General features: G+C 41.1%; 1 protein-coding gene across 3 annotated transcripts in view; it reads left to right on the top strand.

The window, feature by feature from the left end:
• The first annotated feature begins 917 nt into the window (after positions 1-917).
• The window catches only part of tafa5l (TAFA chemokine like family member 5, like), a 48,510-nt gene continuing 25,710 nt past the window's right edge, over positions 918-23,717 (top strand). Inside the window, exons 1-3 of one of the 3 annotated variants that reach the window (XM_020088800.2) lie at positions 918-1,155; positions 15,164-15,313; positions 16,478-16,627. In XM_020088800.2, the coding sequence (XP_019944359.1) occupies positions 1,059-1,155; positions 15,164-15,313; positions 16,478-16,608 (378 nt within the window). In that variant the 5' untranslated portion in view covers positions 918-1,058 and the 3' untranslated portion in view covers positions 16,609-16,627. Of the gene's footprint in view, positions 1,156-15,163; positions 15,314-15,934; positions 16,157-16,477; positions 16,628-23,717 lie in introns of those variants that run through there. The other 2 variants (XM_069527490.1, XM_020088799.2) reach the window with 2 other exon arrangements.

Raw genomic sequence — 23,717 nt, forward strand, 5'->3', positions numbered from 1 at the left:
GGAATTAGGGCACTGTGTGTGTGTGTGTGTGTGAGAGAGAGAGAGAGAGAGGGAGGGAGGGAGAGAGAGAGAAGTCAAGGCAACTCAGGGTGCAGCAGCAGTATAGCAGCAGTGTTGCCTTCCATGGATTGAAGGGGGGAAATCATCCGGTTCCACGTCGCCTGCTGCATGCAAATGGAGCAGACCGGGACAGAGTAATAAGGCTGGGTTGGGTTAACACGCTCATCCGCTACCCGCACTTGCGAGGAGGGGAGCTCGGCATCATCACTGAGAAATTGTCCCAGAGCCTCCATCAGAGGACTCGAACAGGTGACAAGTGCGCCCAACTTCAGTGCACCGTCGGTGCTGACGCGCTCTCAGTGCGCCTTGTCCATCGGCGCGGCACTGCGCTGCACATGTGGCCACACATGACGCATTTGCGCCCATAGCTGTTTTTCAGAAGCAGAGTTTTTTGTGGGGAGGTGGGGGACACGTTTTCTGACAAGTTTCCCAGCTGTTCGCTGTGTGTTCGCCATGTCCGCCAGGCTCAACTTGCGCCTTCGTCTGTAGAGCCACACGGAGCTGGGGCTCGGCGCAGCAGAAGTTGCTTGGGAAGGATAATAATGGTGATGACAAGAGTGCGGACGAGGAGACGGGGGGGTTGTTGAGCGGCTGATTTGACTCCCTTCATCATCCTCAGCTTTCTTCGTGTGAGGATCCAAACTGCAGGAGGCAGCTCACTCCTCAGCATCTACACACTTCCAGGTTTTTGCTGGAGCCCGACAGAGGATCTCAGCTCCTGGAGCCACAGCTGCGTAAACTTGGCCAGATCTGGTGACATTGTAGCCTCAGTGTGCGCGCGCTGAGCAGCCTGGGTGGATATGCGGCTCACTGAGGGCATTTGAGCAGCAAAAAGGGGGGATTACTATCAGTCCCTCTCTTATTATAACCTCAAAATGGATGCCGACAACAGGCTGCGGAGACGCCACTGGATTAGCCCCTCTTGCGCTCATCTGCTTGACATCTAAACTGCACAGGCGTTGAAAGTTTGGATAATCTGAAAAGCTAAAAGGTGCAGGATGCAGTCTGGAGTGAAGACGCTCTCCGCGGGTGGAGGTGCGTCACTCTGCTGCCTGCTGCTCCTCTGGCTCATCTACTCCCATCTGCTGAGAGAGGGTAAGGGCAACTACAGCTATTTATTACTTTGTTAGAGGCACCATGGTCTCTGAGGGCTTCTTATTGGGATGCAGCTGCACATGCTGTGCTCCTGTGGAGAAAACCCACACAGTGACCAATAAAAGAGCCCTGCAGGGACTTGGACTATGTCTGAGCTCATAACTATCGTGACCTTGTCTTATAATCTTTTAATAGATATTCTATGATACTGAATAGCCAGTGCACAGTGGCGTTGTTGGACCTAACATTATACTGAAATAAAGACAGTATTGTTGTGACCATGTTTTCACAATAATATTCCAACAGGACTATTTCTGAAGTTAAATCAGTGAAAGAGTGTTTTCAATAGCTGTTACCTTGATGCAGCAAATCAGACTATAGGCCATGTCTTTGGGATCATAATTGAGCTTGAAGTGAAAAAGCAATACACTTGACTTGCTATTATTCCTGGTACAGACGGAAAAAAGGCCTGACACCAGCTTTCAGAGCTTTATAATTTCACTCAGGTCAAGGCTATATCCATCCATGCCATGCTTTCCACTTGAATAATACATTCACTGGTGCAATTACACCTTCACCCTGACACAGAATAGAAAGCAAAAGGATGTTTGCCTGCACTTCATTGGCTGCCATCCATGACATAACAGTTTGGATCCCGGCGCCGTCAAAGACACAGAGAAGAGGCTTAAAGCACTGGAACTTGTTGGGAGATGTTGAACACAAAGTTTGCAGATTAGATCTTTTAATCAAGTCTTTGGCCAGCAGTATAATTACTGCGTGTGGGTGGGTGGGTAGACACTGATGTGAAAAATGAACTGCCTGTGTGCTGATATGTTCTCCCTTTGCCTCTAATTTTCAGCGTTCTCTCCCAGAATGCTACTGTCACCAGCCACTTATTGCCACCCGTGATTCGAGCCGTGAATTGTTATTTGTCTTTCAAGCCTTTGCATATAATCTGAGGAGCCGAGCATCCCTCCCCTTCCCCCCAGCCTTTTATTATTGACTCATTTCCAGCCGAAAATGATCTCATTAGCGTGTTATTGTAGAAAATCACTCAATCAATCTCGTGAACTTTACCACCCTGGATATTCGGAGAATAATAGATCCTGCTGGGTTTGGCCTGATAGTTAAAACCTGTGGATGATCTGAGCTTTGACATTATCTGTATGTTGCTCACTGCTCTTCCAAGCTCTGACCTGAATTTTAAGGATGAAAGGAGTTGTATTTGTTTAAATCCATAATTGCAATCTTCAAGTCCGACTAAAATCCTCATTTGATACCAGCTGCATTGACCAGTCAGTGCTAGTTGATCTTCATCAGCTATAGTATTAGACGCTGTTAACAGCATTTCTGTGCGTTTTTGACTGCACACCACTAACAGAGACAAAGCACCCTTCACTTTTCATCACTAGATACCAACTCTTTACCACTTCCACGCCTATGACCCCCGAGGGCCCTGGAAACAACGTCAAAGTGCAGGGTGAACTGGTGGGCAGAGAGAGGTGAAGCCTTGTGGTGACGAGTGGCTGCGTCGCCTCCCCGCCCTCTCCACGGCTCATCTGTCATGGCAGCCAAGACAGGAAATCAAAGCGCAGCAGCTCTGTCCGCGCACGCCATTGGGCCAGCGCCCCACCACGATGAATGGCCTGTCAGCCGCTCTCAATGTTGCCAGTTTATTCAACAATAAATTTGGAAATGTCTGGATTTTCCTCGCTGGACCAGATTTGGGGTTCAGCAGTGCAGTTAGAAAGCAGAGGCAACTTCTTTCTGCTTTGTCAACCACAAACCTTGGGCTGGTGTGTAGAGGTGGTGGGGTGGACCATTTTTTTACCCACATTTGAAAGGTGGAGGTGAACGGTCACTTTGCAATTCAAATTAAACAAATTATATAAAAAGAATCCCTCAAATTGAGAAAATGTGATATAATGAGGGCAACGATTCTTGGAGCAATTTCTTAGATTTAGATCTTTTTTTCCTTGATGCTAAGGCAAGAACACATCACTGTGGTTTCTGCATTTCAAGCAGATTACTCTACATCTGTTTTTGTAAGAAGTTTAAAGCTTTAAAAAAACAGTTTTCAGCAAAAAAGACTCATCAATATTCTTCATGCTACCTGTCCAGATTTAAACAGCAGACAGACAAACTTGGCAACTATCTGGTGAATGAAATTGAACATCTGAGAAACAAGATATTTTTCTAGGTGTTAGTCGACCAAATAAGAACTTACAGTAGAGGAAATAATGCCAAATTCATGTTAAAGGGATAGTTAATTCACTCATTATCTACTGACCACTATGCCAATGGAGGGGTGGGTGAAGTGTTTGAGTCCACAAAACACTTTTTGAGTTTCAGGGGTGAACAGTGTTTCAGCCAAATCCAATATAATTGAAGTAACTGGGGGACCAAAACGTAAGAACTGTTCGTGTGGCGTTATCCAAGTGTCCCTAAGCCCTGACATTCAAATTTAACTCGAAACCGATTCATTAAAACAACTATATTAATATTTTGTCAGTTGTGGCCTGTCACTTCCAAATGGCATTAAAAATACAGTTCATGCACCTTTGACCTGTAGGTGTTTGGCACATGCTTGTTCGTCTTCTCAGGTTTGTGGAGCTTTCTGCAGAAAGGATCACACAGGCAAGGTGGATGTTGCGAGTCTGATGGAAAAAGTGAAGTGTCTGTGCTCATGTTTAAGTGTCTCTGTGCTATAGATTGCATCATTTCAGTGTTGGAGAGGAAATAATGTTATCTGTGGTAAGGATGTTTGTCAGTCAGCTGAATAGATAAACAGAATTCAACCAGAGTACAGTAAAAGGTCACTTTTGATTCAGGTCAACTTCTGCAACACATTTAGACAATGGGGTCACATGCTAGACAATGGATGTACATGCTATATATATAAAGTCTGTGTCGATGGAAATGTCTGCTGTAAGTATAAAGATAGATAGATAGATAGATAGATAGATAGATAGATAGATAGATACTTTATTGATCCCGAAGGAAATTCAGTAAAGTAAGTAGTTGTTGAGTAAATTTCCATTACAGGTCTCGTCCACCACGCAGTCCTTTCTTAGATTTTTACAAATAATCTAGAAATGTCAAACATCACTTCCCGTGCAGCAAAATAAAAGTAAAATGTGGCGGATTATAAGTATCATTCATACAACAATAAGAACTTAATGACTTGAATTTGAATGAAACTCAACTTTGTGTCATATTAGTGCCACAGACAGTATTGCTGCGTTTTACAGCACATGTCATAGTCCGTGTCACAGTGACATGCCTTGAATAATCCAATCAGTGTTGCTGAACACAAACAACAGTGACCTGAAACTGAGAGGCAGACACAACAATGTCTGTCCTGTCCTCCTGGACTGTGGCACAAGCTGTCGATGGGAATGACAGCACACATTTTATGAGAAATGTCTACAGGCTGTGTCACTAAATTTTGAGGTGACTCACTTTGGCTTTTATAGTCAGTACGTGGCTCCCCTGATGATGGACTCACACTCTGCATCTCGCTGACTCCAGGTTATCCCTGACGTTTCCCGTCCAAATGCAATTCACTGATTTTATCCCTGCAAATGATCCTGGATGCTTTCACAGCTTCAACAAATCAGCTTCTGTGTTGGCGACAGGAAGTCTTCATGGGGTGCCAGAGTGATGAATTTAAAAATCTTTAGTTGGTATTCTCTTTTAACTCGGGGAGCAGGGGCTATCCATCCAAGCATTAAACCGATCAGAGTGGCAAAGCATTACAGACTTTTTGAAGTGAAAAGGGTGATTTTCATTCCGGTCTTCTACAAGGCAGCATATTACGCATGCAAAGGGACACCCGCTTTGATTATGACCTTGGCTGTAAATTGTAAGCAAATCATCAAGGCCTGCTTCTATAGGCGGCGTAGCTGTAAAAGCATGAGCATCTTTATGGAAGAAAATGAAAAGAATTTTTACAGCTATATCAATTTGGCAGCACACAAAGCTCATACCTCATAGCCCCTGAATATGAATTCTTTGTAGCCGTCAGCTTTGACCTCCCTTGTGGTTGAGAGTAGTGCACCGCTGAGTTTATTTCTGCATTGTTATTTTCTCTGCAGAAAGCTCTGGGCTTGAAACTGTTCCATCATTGGCAGAGTGGTGTAAATGATTTGAATTATGATCCTTCAGTCTTGTGTCCTGTTCTGTTTTCTGCCTGATGCCATGGTCATATTTTCCATGGGGCCAGTTCTTAAAAATTAAAGCCACAGTGGCACATTATGGTATCATATGGGGGCATAACGGTGTCCCTGAACTCACCATTGTCTTTGTGTCTATATTAGAGCAGGAGGGCATACTGGGGGGGTTATCTGAGTGAAATGTGAAGTGACTCACCGTAGCTTTACAGTCCTTACTGCATTACATTCAGCAGAGCTGTTTCTTTTCGCAAGGCATATTGCATATTCTCTCTTTGTGCCTCGAGCTTGTATTCATCCACAACCCATTTGTCTGAGTGTACTCTACATGTTAATATCTCTTCGGCCTGGGTTATGCTGCATCACTGCAACTGCAATCTATCAGGAGCCCCCATCATGTGTACTGTACGAGACACGTTGAAGGCCAGACCTGAATTACAGTGTCAGTCCTTGCAGGGGATATATATGCATGGGGAATTTTTTCCATTTTAACGATGCCCTTGGCAATGTCACACAATGGCGGCTTAGAATGTTAGGGAGTGGTAACTGTACAAGAAAAGTAAACTGCAAAAAACCTATGAGTCCTGTGCAATGATCTTAGCAAGTCATACTGCACGCTCCTGCTTTCCAGTGAGAGAGGAAACAATCTTATGCTCGTGAATGCAGCTTCCACCCAAGAGAGCGCCATCTTACTGCTGCGACGAGAACTTGGAATTTGTCATTCCCTGTGGGCTGAGTAGTGTACACACCTGACATGAGAATTACATTTTGACAAATAGAGCACATCTCTGGCATCTCAGCTGGTGGGGGGTGCCATGCTGTTGACTCTGTCTCTGCAGCCCCACTGGGTGCTCGTGATGGCTTGGAAATCACACTTGGCGCGGTTTGTAAAAAAGACCCACACATTCATATATGAAGGGGCTGATATTCAGAGGAGAAACGCAAACTAGCATTGTCAGGATGATGTGATATCTGGAACTGCTCCTCAATACAATTAGAGGTGGAGTGACTGTGGGGCACCACACTGCTTATTTTACTCCTTGCACATAAATGAGCCTCATCCTGTAATAGCGTTACACAGCCCTCATCTCCACAAGTCACTGCAGCTGCTCCCACACTTCCCTGTGCCATCGCTACTGATTAATTTCTCTTAGATTCAGATTAAACTGCATATTTAGGTACCATTACAGGTCCTCCAACTTCAGTAGAGAGTTGTTCTCGTGCATAAATATTGATCGGACCACTCTAGAGTATTCAAATGGTGAGTGGTGGTATTCCCTTTAAAGCAAGCACATTAATATAAATCACATGTTTCGCTCCGCTGCTCTGCTGCTGCACTTTCTTAGTAGCAGCAGCAGATCACGACGGTGTCAGGAAGCATATAGCATGGGGTCATCCAAACATCTGCCTCTCTCACCTGGTGTCCTATTACATGCTACCGACTGCGCCGTGCACGCCAAGTGTTGTTAAGGTAATGAGATGCACTTGGCTGTGGCTGCCTTGACTAGCATATGCTCAGTCAAACAAGATTGCTGTTCGATGTCATCCCGTGTTGTTAATAACAGGCGGAGCTGTGAGACCATGAGGGGAAACTAGCACTGCGGTGAACATTGACTAACCAAGGTGGGCTGATTGTCAATTTAAATAATTGCTTTGTCGTCAGGAAATTAAAAGGAAATAATTTTCAGAATCAATTTCTTGTTTGAATCATTTGTTAGCGGGCAACAATCAGCAGCAGGAACATTAATTAAATAGTCTCCTGACATAATGGGGAACTATTTTGATGATTGAATAATTGTTGAAGTAATTTTGAAGCCAGAACACAAAATATTCCTGACAAATATTCTCTCCTGAGTATCTTTTGGCTGTTGGAGTGTTGGTGAGGACAAAACAAGCAATTTGCTATAATCGCCTTAGGCTTTAGGAAAGTGTGATGGGCTTTTATCACAATTTTCTAACATTTCAAATGTGCCCAAATAATGACTTTATCAAACGAGACAGTTGTCAAGATTGTCTCATCACTGAGAGAGACAGGAATGAATACGTACAATTTGACATGATTTCAGATACCAGGTGATGCCCTGCTCAATCTGAGGGGTCTGTAACTTAGGTGGGAGACATGGCAATCACAGAGAGAAGAAAGGATATATTCCATTACACTGTCGGGTGTTATAATGAATGATGTTCACCAGCAGGCACCAGTTGTTCTCATGTGCACCACTCGAGAGCTAATCTTCCTTTAGTGCTTGAATGAGGCCCAGTCTCCAGTTTCACCTTCCCTGATGTGGGGATTACATGCTTTCTTATTGGGAATCAAACATTTTGCACTGTGGGACAGAGCAAACAGTTTTTCATCATTTGATGAATTCAACACTCACACCAAAGTTCTGCCAGAGGTTTCTATCAGTTAATGAGTTGTGAGAATCTCTATACTTTTTGGAGGTTTTGATCTTAAGATAATGTACTTTGTGAGTTGGAGCTATACAAATAAAATAGGAATGAATACCGGTCACAGCAGGTATGTCTTCCATTAATTATAGGGTTTGTGTTTTGATTTCAGCTCCCCTTGATCACACTTTAAAGAATTTCTCAGTAACACATTAAAATGTAAATTGTGCCTTGCAGCATGACCATTGCTACATGAGCGTGTTTGAGAGTGGTTTGTCTTTAGAAGTATTATATCAATGCAGACCATTTTAATAACCCACTGATACTGAAAATACCCAAAGATGAGGTTAAATGGTATAAAGAAAAGGTTTGTGGTGCTACAGTCTCTGCTCACTTCATTTAAAACTGCAGCCTCTACAAATCAATTTTAGCTGATTACCTGCGTCATTGATAATCATAGTGTCTCACACAGTATTTTTTATCTTCCAGAAAAGATCAGTTGAATTCATATCTGATTTGACTTATGTTAATATGATTGTCATGCTCCCCTTACTCTTTATGTCGGCAGATCCATTTTCATCCTTGAGAACAGCACTTCTATAAGAAAAGGAAAGAGATAATCACTCTCACTTATTGTATGCTAGGGCAGTGATTAGAGTCTGATTGGCTCTCTCAGGGAAAACTGGTTAGATTCGGTGCCAGGGCATCAAAGCCGAGCCAGCACGGAAAGGTTCTGTGCTATAGCTGCATCTTAATATGGAATAATACCAAATACAATGCATATTGTCATGAATAATTAACTGCACTTGCTTAACAAGAAGGAATTCTTCATAAATATGGATTAAAACTGTAGTTTGCAAAAGCACTCTTTGCAGTAAAGCATTGTAAAACCTAACTTCCCATCTGTAGCGGCCCACAAGTAATTACAATCTATAAAGCAAGATTGTTTTAATATGGAAATGGAATCATTGTCATTGTTCATTCAGTGCAGCTTGTCATATAATTTTATGGCAAATTCCCTGAGGAGAGGCAGAGCCTTTCTCACAGCTCTCAATCTGGGTTTGAGACGTACGGGAGCAGCGCGGAGCTTCTCATACGATTGCCTGTTAGCTCTGATATAAGTATTTTATCAGTTAGGACAAACTATTGATGTTCTTATCTGTCTTAATTAAAGAGACAAACAAGTAGAAAGATAAACTAGAATGAACCCAGTGTCTGATTGTTGAGGACAAATGACTGAAAAGAACAGTAAATAGCTGGATTAGATTGATGTTTTCCAAAAGATGATAATTGCTGCTTTTCATTCACTGTGTGTTGTCAGGGTCGGCCAGTGTAATTTATCTAGAGTTTAATAACCTCATCATGCCCACCACTTCTTAGTCCTGTAATGACGCACATTGAGTCAGGGGGAACATTGTGAAAGGGATTGTGGAGTGCTGGCAGCCTATTTCAGGCAGAGATATTAAGATATTTGTGCTCCTGTTCTTTGGCGATCTGCAGTGTGTCTGATCAAACCTCTGATATGTACAGCACAGACACATCTTTGCTCTAAGCTGTGTGTGCATGAATGCCTGTGTGCGCATACACGCTGCCACTTTGCACTGGTGCAGTGTTGTGATTTAGTGATAAGGTCATCAGGCTGCCTGTCAGCGCTGCGAGCCAGTCTCCATGCTCTGTATCGGCTTCCTGTTGCCCTCTAGATGTCGTATATGACAGGACCCAGAGCCTGGACAGCAATGTGCCGCCATCCTTCACCAGGCAGGCTCCTTGCTGCCGCTGCTGTATGTGCATGTCATCATGTGAAATAGAGACGAGGCTAAGTGTCTTCACGGTGCTGAGTGACAGAAACCCTCTGTCATATGAATTAACTCCTGCGTGTATGATGGAATGTTGGCCGTGGCTGAGGGCACTTTGCAGAGAACCCCTCCACCCACCCACACACTTCACAACTCCCCACTTCAACTACCCCTCCGCCTTACTACTCTCTTCCTTTAGGCTTATTGCATGAAGCCCATTCATCTGCTCAGTGTGGAAACATGGCAGGGACAACTGATCTGATGGCACCTCTGTCCTCCAAGCGCCCACCAAGTACACAAGGACTTGCCTCAGCAAAAAGAGAGAGGAGGGTGGGCTGAGTGGTAATGGTGATGGTGGGTGGGGGAGAAGGATGGGCAGCCGGGCTGATGCTATGAAATGAAATGAGTATTGCAGTTCTTTGTAGAGGTGATTGTGTTTTATGACTCCCGACACTGGTCTAGGTAATAATTTGATGTAAAAATACTCCTATCTTATCAGCCTAAATCACAAAGTGTGGCCTCCACTGAAAACAGAAACCCACCGATCCATTAACTGAGACGCACATTTGTCCCATTAGCTTGGCAAGAGTTAGGTCTTGTGTGGTTATTGGTGAGCGGCCCCTTGAACCTGCCTCACAGAGGCTGGTTGAAAATGACAAAGGGTTCATCCTCTGGAGAGAAGGTGAATTTGGGTAATCTGGGACATTTTTGGAAATTGTGACTTTTATATCGATATCTGTTTTACATTAGATCAGCTTTGTTTGCTTTCTGTAATCCTTAAGGTGTTTTCTAACCATACCTGAAGAAACAATGGACTCCTCATACTCAGAGGAGACGTGACACAGCGTTTAGTTTTGTTTGTGCCAAAAAAGAAAATTTTGGAACAGGTAACTTTGTAATCTGGGACGCTTGTATTATTATTATTCTTAAAAAAAAACTTGCGAATGTTTAAATCATGTCAAGATCAATATTATCAATTTTTAAGCATTATGAAAAAATTCAAGCTGAATATGAAGTATTAAAAGAAATGTCATTCATTCACATTAACATATAAACGTCATATTTTTCCATAAAGAACCCAAGCCTAAACAAATAAACTAGAAAATGAAATTAAAACATTCTATTAAAGGGGTTTCATATTTTTAAATTCACCGTTCTATTGGGACTACTCAGGGACAAACAGTCCTTGCAGGTGAAAGACTTATCATCATCCATCACCCCATTTTCTTCTCCACATGTTTGGTGAAACAGACTCTTCTGTGCTTCTTGGATCATCCGAGCAAACTGATTATGTGCTAGTTAGTTAACCAGACAATCGGTTCAAACAGAAAGGGACAGACAGTATTTACCATTAGTCCCTAAATGCATATTTCCCCCATTTCAAGAATTTAAATGACTGTCCCAGATTATCCAAAGCATGCTGACCCACATTATCAATCATTTTTAATTAAGTGGGACAACTAAAAAATGACCCCCCCCCCACTGCCTAAAACCTACAACTTCCCTATGTGTCACTTGATTTATGGTCATTTGATCCATTGATTTGTTTGAGATTATCCATTTATAACTGAAGTTATCAGGACCTTAAAGGAACTGTTCACCGTGTCAGGAGATGAGCACTCACTTTCTGACAGTTTCTAAGTTTGATGACAAGATTAGTAACTTCTTCGAGTCTCTGCTGGTTGCCTGGCAACTACTCAGAGTGGCCAGGAAATAGTCTGGAACACAACTCCCTGTAAAATGGTAAATTGCAGTTTATACACTTTGGTTTTTATGTTGTTTAGACAGGAAACGTGTTAATTACTAAGCCTGAGAGCTGCTGGTAGACCTTTGTAGTTCTCTGAAATGTATCTATAAAATCCTTTTTAAGTGCAAAGAACTTTGATGTTTGCTTTTATTCTTTTTCACAAACTTAATTTACTTTTATTAATTGAGGGGCAAAATGTAACATTTGAGCAGTTTGATGAATAGAGGCCTGTGTGTACCTTTTAAACCTTAACCTAGTTTTTAATGTGCCTAATTGGTGCATATTCTTTAAAAAATGATTTGATAAAATTACCATAAACTTACTGAAAGTTAATAAATGTATATAGTTTAAAGGTTACATGGTGTCTACTTTAATATTTTACCACAAGGCAGGTCCATCTAGCCTCGGTTTGGAAAAACTGTGACCTTATGATGAGTAAAATAAATAAAGGTTATGGGGTCACCATGATTAGCACAAATGATCCCCCTTCAACATGTCTCGTCCTGAAACTTGGTAGAAACTGAAGCTCAAACCTCTGAGCAAACCGCTGAGGAAATGTTACGAGTAATTTGTGTTGATCAACAGTCCTTTCAACCTTTGCCATTATTACCGTCATTTCTTGCTGTAAAGCAGTTAGCGTCTCACTTAATGAACCTTCGAGGGTGTTGTGAGGCGACTGGGAGCAGCAGTATAAAGGAGTGATGGTTGGTGAATGCCAGGGATTGACCTTAAAGGAGCTGCAGCACAGACTCTTCTCTAATCTACCTTCCCTCATTTTATTTCCGTGTCAGCCTGAACGGCTTTCACTGGCAGCTCTCCATTCAATAAAGAAAAGAAGAAGCAAGAAACTGTGTTACTTTTTCCACATCAATACAAAGGTGAGAGGAGTCCCCACACCTAGAGCTGATATGTTGCGATATTTTTATAAGATCCAATATAATGTATTCCCACATGATAATAGTAAAAGCTTGATTTCTATAAAACTTTCCTTTATGAAGTTACAAGTAGGATTTTCAGTAGGATAACCAAACAATAAAACAACAAGAAAATTAAGTAAAATAAAACAATTAGTTAATATTAAATCAATTAATTAAAATTCAGCCTCTACATAGTTAACAATCAGGCTTCAGGAAGTAGGTAGTTGAAAGTCATAAAAGGAAACAAACAGGAAGCCAATGCAGGGAGACGAGAATGACTCGAGTTATATGGCCACATTTTGTTAAAGCAGTAAAGATCTTAGAGCAGCAGAATTTTGAACCAATGGAAGTTGATGCAGGGATGCCTGAGTACAGGAAGTTATTAAATCCCTCATGGACAACCCTGTGTGAGTCCTCAAGTTGTTATTTGTAATTTTTTTTTTGCTCATTTTAGGCTGCAACAAATTTCACTCAGATTTAAGTGACAAATTAATCATTATCCATTGAAACCTTTTTTCCAACCTTGGGCAGTTTACTGTGACTAAAAGCTGTTTATCTTTGCAACAAAAGACTGTTAATAGCTAATAATAATAATCCCTCAAACACACCAGGAAGGCCTGAATAAAAGACAATTAAATGTTCCCTTGGGTTTCTGATTATTTCCCCCAAACAAAAACTGCTACCTCGACACAAAGAGCTCAGTGAAATTGTCAGCTGCAAAAGGCCACACAGAGTTTACATTTCATTAAAACCCAACACTGAAAACATGATAGTTACAGCTCTTCCTTTGTTTGCACGTAACTGTTGGAAAGTTTTAATCAGTTAATCAAAAACATGTTTGAGCTATAGCTGCAGTTCCGGCCTCAAAACCCGTCTCTTCACCTGGACATGGAGTTCGTTTGAATACGAAGCTGCTTTCAAATGAACATGTTTCAAATGAGAATCTTTTCAGTGTGCAATTTACCAACTAGAAAGTTGAGTGAAAAGTATAAATACAATATTTTTTATCAACTCCCCTGACATAAAAAAGTCAAGATGATGAATAACATTTATTCTTAAAGGTTTTTTTGTGGTAAATTTTTGTTCTCTTCCAAGTATTCCATTTGCTGTAGAAACACCATGTGTGTTGTAGATTTCTGCAGATTCTGTAATTAATTTATAGATATTCTGACAAACTCTAAACTCCAAAACACGGTTAACCACAGGTTCCTGTCCAGAGACTTATCCATCAATTTGTAATGCCTGGAGAGCTCTGAAGTAATTCTCTGTGCATGGATAGAAGTATAAAAATAGCACACACACACACACACACACACACACACTGCGGAGATTTAGGAGCGAGGTAATCATCACTTTAAGACATTCTATCCATTTGCCGTCTCAGTAGAGCTTCACTTGGCTTGAAAATGAGTCTTTTGTAGGAACACGGTGCCTGGCAGCCACTGCCATGTCAACCAAGTCACGCAGCATTTTAGCCAGTAGTTACATAAATAATTCATAAGTCAAATAAAACATCTAAACACCAAAGTTTCAGTATTTTGAAATATGGCTTTGTTGCCCCTGGAACTAATTTAAAATTTGAACAAAGGACGTACAGATCTCAAACACCACATCCCAATAGAAGATGTAAGTGGAAGTATGGCTTTGATTTAACCACCTGTGAAAATGGTGGGAAAATATCAACTGAATGTAGTGTATACTGTATGGACATAATTATTATATATTGTATAACATCAAAATGTGATGTAATATAAATATCCTCATTTTAATCCCTTCAATAGCTGCTAAGACATGTAAAGGTTGGGTTGGTCATTCATTCAGTCCAAATGAAATGATTGGCCGATGTACCTGTTCCACACTAACCAACCTACCTGCCTACGTGCACCCTGCCAGCACTCTCACTGCACATGCCTGGAGTCTTCAGACGGCGAGTCATTCATTGCTGGAGCAGAGACGATAGCCAGAAATTGGTGAACGAGTTACAGAGAAGTTGGCTTCTGGCAGTTGTCAGTGCATGTTCATGTGTTTTGGGGGCGTAGCTTTGACAAGAGGTCTGATGGGAGTGGGTGGTATCTATTGATTGCATCAGCTCTTGTTACCTTTTCCAGGATTATAAACTCTAGCTTTAAACGAAAACCACAAAATCGGAGAAAAACGAAAAAAGAGAACAGTGGAATCATCCATGCTCAGCTTCCAAACAACACTTGGTGCTTTCTTTGAAAATGCATGTAACATTGCGACAGAGACAGTTTTCTCAGATTTGATTTAGATGCAAACAATACTTGCTTATGGTAAAGTGACGATCCAGAACCAACACTAAAGGTCGATAGAACATGAGAAACAAACTGTGTTTTGTTGAACTAACCATCCAACAATACTGTCTTTACTGTGCTGGAACAATTCCAGCCATCTGCCCTGACTTCTTACAGAGTCTTTATTTGCAGAGTATCAGTGGTCTTGATCAGGCAGATTTGAAATCAGAGGTTGATTCAGTCATTTGAATAAACAACAAATTCTGTGGTTTTCAGAATATTAAAACATTATTGCTTTTATCCCAAATATCTGAGCGCGGTAAAATGGACTGCATATTGGTTTAGTACTTCCATATCTTGAGGCATGAAGCATGAAACGTGTATGCTTGTTAACTTGCAGTTATGACTCACCAAATAGAAAATGTCCCCTTAACAGATTCTTGGAGGAAGTTTTGTTTTCCACATGATCACTTGTGAGGCACTTTTATCACAGGAGCAGCCAGCCATACTCTTTAAAACTTTAAAACTGAAGAAGCAATCTAGTCCTGCTGCCTTTAAAACCCAGGCATCAGTTTCTCATTTTTCTATTTGAGACTTTAAATGAGAGTCATAAAATGCTCTGTGTCCAGGCTGCCTGTTGTTTGTAGCATCCAACACCAGTTGCTCCTGTGTAATATGTTTATTACAGTTTCATGAAGCCGATGTAATGTTTTTTCCTCGCTGCTCTGTATTGCAGGCCAGTTGGCGGTGGGAACCTGCGAGATAGTGATGCTCAACAGAGACAGCAGCGTTCCCAGACGGACCATTGCCAGGCAGACGGCCCGCTGCGCCTGCCGGAGAGGCCAGATTGCCGGGACCACGAGGGCGAGGCCAGCCTGTGTAGACGGTAAGTTCAAAGACCTTTGTAGCCCAGGGGAGGGCAGTTGTGGCGTGGAGGGCAGATTTTAAAGACTTAATTTAGAATGAGTTCAAGCAACTGGGCCATGGTTTGAGAAGTAAGCGAAACAATACCTCTCAGAGAAGTGAATATTTTTGTCTCTTCTCTGCGAGGAGCAAATGTATGGATGTGGAGCAGGCTAACAGCATTCTGTGGATAAATAAATGTTAAAGTATTCAAACAAGGTCTATCAGATTATCAATTGTTAAATCATGACTCTTTGCTGGACAGCATTTAGATTTCCGTCACTTACTCAGGGGCACCACAGGGCTGTGTGAGTTCACCACTACTTTTCACATTACACACAGATGACTGTAAATCTGACACTCCGAATACATTTATTTTAACGTTTTCACTGTTATCTTTGTTGGGACCTGAGGATGACCCAAGTTTTTATCTGTTGTACAGATAGATCACTGGAGTGGTGTGAAAAGAACTCTCTTAGTTATCTTTCTGTGCAACTTAAAGCCCGACTGACAAGACTGCTGCGTATCTGCTCAAAGCTTGTGGGTCAAGCGCTTGATTCAAGCTTTCAAGCAGTATTCACTAAAAGAATGTTTTCACTGGCAGGTAATATTACATCGGACCCCTCATGTTTTATTAGAGGAATATCATCTAACAGAAGATTCCCACAGGCTCCACTGAACAGACTGAAGAACTCTTTTGGTCCCCAGTCTGTCACAATGTTAAATCAGAGTTTGAGCTCTAAATAGGCCTTATTGTTCTGATGTGGTCGAAGCACTGAATGTTAAAGGAATTGCACTACTGCCAGTTGTTTTGCAAGCATGCAGCAAATATTAAATCTCTTATATTATCATTAGAAGTATAAAAAAAGTTTGTTTCATCATGAAGCTGTGGAGGGAGAAATTAGAAAATGGTGGGGCGGCACACACAAGATAATTAATGGGAAACATTGGCTAGTTGTTTGTAAATCAATATATCTAATTGAATACAATGATGAAATGGTGATGTTTTATATCCAAAAGGTTATAGGTCAATTTCACTGTGACAGTGAAGAAGCATATTTCTGGCCATTATTCATTAACTGTAGTTTTAATGCATTTGCTGGATGTTTGTTTGTTCAAATTCTAAACATTACTAAACCCATCACAGCCACCTCTGTCTCATCTACACTAACCATGGATTATACACAACCTTCCTGCTGTGGATCAGAGGCCTTTAATCATATCATCGCTGTGTTGTATTTAAACTACAAGTACTCTCTGAACATTCATAATGTTTGAAACAAGATTCACCTCTAATATGCACCATGTGAACACTTCATTAAGTTATATTATAAAAGTTTGTGTTAGTTAAAGCAGCTGTTTGTTTTTATTGTTTCCTCACTAAGAGTAAGATGAGTTGTCTCTGAATAGTAATGTGAGCAGCTTGTTGGATTATTTTACAACGCAACTCAAGCAATGAACTGGTCCAAGCCAACAGGTAGTCCTGCACATTAGGTGCTATTAGACAGATTGTGTTTCCTTTGGACAGAGCCGAGTTAATTGACAGAAAAGCTAAGCTGTTAATGTGTGTTTAGTAAACTAGTACAAAAACAGAACAGTGTGTGAAAGATAACAATCAAACAGTCAAGCAGGCGAAGTCGCCAATGTGATGTTTGTAACAAATTACAGCCAACATCGTCAATAAGGTATTTGCGTAGTGTAATTTAAAAGCTTTTATTGAATTATACATTTAATGAAATGATATCAGTCATATTCAAGCTAAGTATTTTTTAACAGATCTTATTATGAACGTATCCCAGGGACAGGATGCAGCAGATGGATTTCCCCCCCCACAAGACTAAAAGTAAATGCACTTATATTTGAATATTGAATATTAGTCTTCAAGGACATGCAGAGGACATGCTACACACAACAGAGCAGTCCTGAGTTGAAACTGATGTAACAAATGATGAACAATACAGGATTCTACAGCAGTGACTAAAAATACATGAAATACAGAGTGATAATGGTAAGTGATGGAACATGAAACCATTAACTGATTCAACAGAATCCACAAGCCTATTTTTTTTTCTGCTGGAAATTTTGACATAAAAGCAACATAATTAAAAATCCTAACAGCACTTCTAAAAACACTGTCTTTGTTCCATCGTGTCCCAGCATGCACTATACCTAGGCCTTACATCTGGAACACCTGGATGGAAATGTAATATTAGAATAAATGTAGTTATTGTTATGCTGTCAAATATTCTTCCTTGTTATCTGGTGTAACAGTATGGCTGGGGAATTAGTGTAACTTTGTCATAACATGGCATCACATGTTCAGTGTGTTGGATTTACAGGCATCTAATGAAGTTGCATATTGAAACCAAATGCCCAGCTGCTTCTCTCCTTCCACGCATGGAATGGCTGTAGAATCATGTCAGTGCAATATGGCAGACTCTGTGGAAGAGGACCTGCTCCTTATGTAGATAAAAACATGTCATATTCATAGTTTCAAGTGATTACACACCAATATAAACATCATTTTGAATATCATGTTCAGTTCCTGCAGATACATCTCCCTACAGTCTGGATTTGAATTTGACACATTTACATCATAACAATGTTTAGTATCAACAAATATGGCAGAAAGGGATTTTGCTGCTGGCTCCACTGTGGAGGAATCAGTAAAATATCAGCAGTGCTGAGGTTGTTTGATTATCTACAACAAACAGATAAGATATGTGCAATACATAGTGTAAGAGGAAAGTAACAGCAGTAGAGATCTTTTTCAAGTTAAAAAGCAATTTCATCACAATATTATATTCACATGTTCTACACCATTCATTTAACCTAATCCACCAACTAAAGGGCCCTCTTCACCAGCTTTTATTTTTTCATTTATATATAAACGTATTGGAGGAAACCACTGCAGCACAGATCAGGCTTTTTTATTTCAGGGTGAGAGAACACAATGAAATCTAACAGAACTTCTTGGGAAGCTGGACACAGATTGTGGAGTTCATTGTATTGACTAAAACAGCGTAGGTTGTTGGATCTGTTTGGAGCACCTGATGCAGAGGCTGTCTGGAGCATGGCGGCCTCTCTCTCGCTCGCTCTCTCTCTCATCTGATGCTGACACTCACTCTCCGTCTTTTCAATCGGGCTGGTCTGATTTATCCTCATCGACCTGCCTCTGCCTTCTAACTCTCCCTGAGTGACTCTGTGTGGCTGGAACTTTTCAGAAAAAGTTAAGTTTAAATGCCAGTTAACTATTTTTACTTTTACTGTAGCCTGAATTTCAATTCATAAAATAGTAAATTCTGTATTTATGGATGTTTTTTGGCAGCCCATTCTTTTTGTCTGCACCTATATTTTAATTACACTATTTACTACAAACAGGTATCCATCCATCATCATTAATAGGGAGGGGGACGGTGTACACCCTGGACAGTTTGAAGGCATGTCAGAGAGAAAACAACCATTAACACATATTCGCACATACTAACAATTTAGAGTCACTGGTCACTCTAACCCCAGTCTGCATGTCTTGGGTCTGTGGGAGGAAGCCAGAGTACCCAGAGAAAACCCACAAAACATGACGAGAACATGCAGAGGACAAACACCATACTCCAAACTGGGATTCAAATTGGTAACTTCAATCCTTCTAGCTGTGAGGTGACAATGGTAACCACATTACAACGGTGCGGCACAAATAGGCTTATTAAACTACCTGGCATACCTGTTAACTCTGAGAGACTAGTGACATGATTTACTGTTTCAAATAGACTGTATGTGCATTGGCAGGGCTGCAGGGGTTCAACTTTACAGTCCAATATTGGTTTTGTTGTTTGTTCATTTGATGGGTTTAAGCAGTCCATACAGGTCAGAAAAAACTGAATGTGAAACTCTACTATTATACAACAGCAACAGAGCACCAGAGCAAACCCACCAAAAAAAAAAAACACAATGGAAGAAAATGTATTAATCTCTTCCTCTCTCCATTAGAAGCAACTGCCATTATAAGTTGGTTGTTCCTCCAGTAAATCAATAATCACCTTGTGTGTCAGCCTTTTTGGTGCTGGACTGATCGTCTGCCTCTGGCCTTCTCTAGTCAGCCTCTATGAGCCAATCACTGTTGGCTCACAGAGGTGCCTCCTTCATTTTCTTCAGTGTGCATCAAGTTGAACTCTCTTAAAATCACTTAAGACCACTTCGGGTGAATGCAGTGTTTATCCACTTTATATGGTTTTATACTATGGAGTTTCTCTCTGTGACTTATTGGAACGTGTCTAGAGGAAAACGGGGGGGTGGACAAGGTCCATCTGCAATACTGATTGGATCTCACAAATATCAAAATCACATGCATTAGATGCACCATTAGTTCCGTCATGCAATGACTCATGTTGGTCTTAATCTAATCGGCCCGACACAAGACTGCAGCCTCAGTGCCTGTGTCACACTACCAACGCTGTTTTTTTCCACCTCCCCTTTTCTGCAGAAGCCTCTCAACACATGCTAATTAACTTACAGAGGACTATGATTACAGCAGCAGGAAATTGATTATTACTGGCTTCCCGCTGCACCACACCCTACACTCCATTAATACCAAGCCCATTAAAGGTGGAACCTGTTGCTCATTTACAGGCTCTCCGCTGACAGTTGCGGTAGTATTCATCATCACAGGGCTTTCAAGTGGGATTTCTGCTTAATGCACGGAGATGCAATTGGTCTAATGCTGCCACTGTACAGATATCCTCTCTGACCTTTGGTCCAGAGTACATCCAGTTATGTTTGCCTTTCATGTGAATTCCCATAAATGTCCCTTTGCCCCTCTAAGCTCATAAACCAATTTACTGACTTATAAGTAAGTTTATTTGTATCCCTCACAGAGCCTTTGCAAACGCTAAATTATATTTCACTGTGTTGTTATTAACACAGCAAGGTCTCGCTGTCCTCTGGGTCATTCTAATTTAAGTCTCTCAGCAGGAGCAGGAGCAGATCACTGCCTCTTTGAGATGTTTGATAGAACAGTGAACTTCAATGAAAGGGAAACCATGAGTAAGTGAGTGAGAAGAGGGCTTAGAGCTCCATACTGTTATTGTGTGTGGTAATCTGATCATTCCTCACTTTCAGCCAGTTTGAGAGACATACATGTAACCCAGGGTTGTTTTGTAGATAGCTGTCCTAAATTGATACTTTTGAAATGGTTCCATGCCAGAACTGATACCTAGCATTTCTCTAAGCCAAAGTTGTAGAACCCTATTTTCATGCATAACTCTCGTTTGCATTAATATATACATTATCAAGAGAATGAGAGCATTGAACCATACATGTTACTATCCAGTTGCTTTGATCCACTTCCAGCGGGGGATTATTTTTGAAAGCTGGGTCCCAGTCTCTCTCCACATGTTTCCAACCATGTACTTACACTGTCACCGTCTAATGAAATGCTAAAGAAAAAATTGGTGCTGTAACAAAAATCTGTCAGAGCTGTGAGGCAGGTGGGGGTGTGAGTGATTGTCAGCCTGTAATGTTGAACACTTCTGTCTTTCTATTCATAAATAAACAACAGCAGAGACAATAATTTCTTACAATCTCATCTGCACAGTGCATCTTTGTAGCAGCGCAATAAAGGCTGGTAACGGCGCTAAATGCTAAATAGGACCCAGGAGCACAGAGAACATGTGACGAGAAAACTCAACTTTACTGCAGAAGCAAACAAACTATAGTTTTCTGCCACAGTGGATAAAGTTAATCAACATTAGGAAACTAAACTCTAGATAACTAAATCACTCCTAATAATGCAGTAGACCGAAGAGCTGCTGCGGTGTCTCCAGTACTCAGGGACCAGTCTAACTGGTGAGGGGAATGACGCTGGGGAAACCTACTTGCCCTCAGTCTTCAGCAGGAATTCAGTGAACTGGACACAAATGATGACAAAAACCAACACATCTCCAAATTCAGCACCATGGACAGCAGTCAGAGCAGCTTTATTGAGTGAATTAATTTCCTGGAAAGACTTGACATGAGTTTCAGTTCCCAACCACAGCCTCCAATATAATTCTAGATGTATGTAGTGAGTTTACACTGGATTAGAGGCACAACTGAATAGAGGGTGCACAAAAGCACTCACATCCAAGCTTGACAATCACTAGGTGCTGGACATAAGTGACGAAAACCAGAAGACAAGGATTGTCTGCACACTAGTTGGTGCTCCCACAAACTTTTTTATTTTACCTCCCAGGTAGGATGTGCTTGTAGCGCAGGCTCTCCATTCCGTCCATCCATTATGAACGGAGCCCAGCTGACATTGGGCGAAAGGCAGGTTACACACTGTACAGCCCGCCGGCGTACACAATGATCACGTCTACGGTTTAATAAGAGTCACTAATTAATGTAACCTCAATCTGCATGTGTTTTGACTGTGGGAGGAAGTTGGAGCACCCAGCGGTAACCACTGCACCACCGCACCACAACATGCACAGGCTCTTGTTTAGAAGATTAAATATTTGCAAAAATGTCTGGACGCAGACTAAAATCAATTGATTTTTGAGGTTAGTAAGATCAAGGCTGTTGTCAACTTGACAAACATCAGCATGTTTTTAATTGACATATGTCTTATTTCCTATCAGTACAAAAAGTACATTAATATTAACTGGGGCAGTTTCCTGAAGATTACGTAGTGTGTACTTTACGGTACTGATTTTGTGATTTTGGGACAAAGCATTTATTTTACCCTCGGCCGGCTTCTGTCTAACTTCTCTGAATTTTAAATTAAATGTGTTGGCAGCGATATATCTGCCTGTTGACGTGTGTTTATTCCTCTGTCACACACAATATCTCAGGTGCAAGTGGCTGCATTTTTAATGAAACCCACAGAAACGGCACATCTTAACACAGCGCTCAAGCATTTCCACTGTCAGTTAACATGACTGGCATGTTGCCGCTGGTTGTGACGCGCTCACAAATCAAAGCTGAATCTTTAATCTGCATGTCTCTCCGACACTGCAGGTTTGACAGTTGAGTTTGGTGCACATGAACAACAACACTAAAAAATATTTATAGGATTATCAAATTATGTCAAATGAGATTTTCCACTATTTGAGTTTCCTCCAGTAGCAATAAAAACAGGATCATCAGTGTTCCAGTGTCTACACTTTACAGCTCTGGAACTATTTGAAAACTGTCTTCAATGGACAATTTAACATACAATATGGAACACCCTTTTACCATGTATATAAAATCTTACCACTCATCTATATTTTATCTATTAATAATCGTACTACTTGTCTATTTCTATGGGCTACTACTACTCTACTAGGCTGTGGTGTGCAGACATAGCAATTGAGGCGGAGCAATGTGGCTGGATAGCAATAGTTTGCCCTGTGGAGGTTGGCTGTAGGGGTTTCTTTGCAACATCCACCATCAGGTTGATCAAAGATCTGGGGCACAGACAAGCCCTGCTCCAGACCATATAAGAAACATCACACACTGAAGAACACTACAGCCACTGGCTCTGGATCAGGAGGAAAGATCCCAACTGGGCCCCAAGATGCTAGAGACATGCACCCAGGTCTGAAGAACCTGTGGTGGACCTGCCTTAGAAGTCTTGTGATTAAAAGGCTGAAACACATGATGACACTTAGGTACACAACTGAAGATATGTCCCTAGCATCCACTGGTGGTCACATCCGATAACATCAACAATTTTTAATATATAAATTATCTTATTATTTATATTATAATTCATCTTTTTCAGATATATCGTAGTGTTTTGAGATGCACAGCAGATTTCGGAGGACAAAGTGAAATGAAAATAAAAGCATTCTATTGTATTGTAACTTTTCATAGAGCATGTTTGATGTTTTAACCACGTTTGCAGTTGAACTATCAGACTGTGTCCATATAACTTAATACAGTAAGTTAAGATTGAAGAGTCCCACCTGAGCGTTTAAGATCACCATCAAAAGCTCATGGATTTCAGCCATTTTGCTGTTTCCTGCGATGAATAAAAAATAAAAACCCAGGCTTACATCTGATGCAGCCCTTGGGACATTTTAAAATTTACAACAGTCTGCAGCTGGTGGCTTAAAGGAGACAATTGGAATGATATTTTCATCTTTCTTACCAGTTTGCTTGAATTCACAATTCCATAATGGCACACCAACTGCCCCGCAGTGAATAAAGTTTGTTATGAGTTACCTAAGAATGTATCAGCTGATTGGTCCAGATGGCAGCTGCATCGTTCGACACATTCACTTGGTTGGTCTTTATTTGTTGTAATTCACTGAACACCATGTGCAGTATATATATATATATTTATTTATATATTTTTCTGCAGAATAAGTTCTATTCATAGTCTCTTGTTGGACATATTTCAGGCGTTTTGCCCTCATTTTGTGCTG

This window comes from Paralichthys olivaceus, chromosome 6, assembly GCF_024713975.1.
Source record: "Paralichthys olivaceus isolate ysfri-2021 chromosome 6, ASM2471397v2, whole genome shotgun sequence".
NCBI lineage: Eukaryota > Metazoa > Chordata > Actinopteri > Pleuronectiformes > Paralichthyidae > Paralichthys > Paralichthys olivaceus.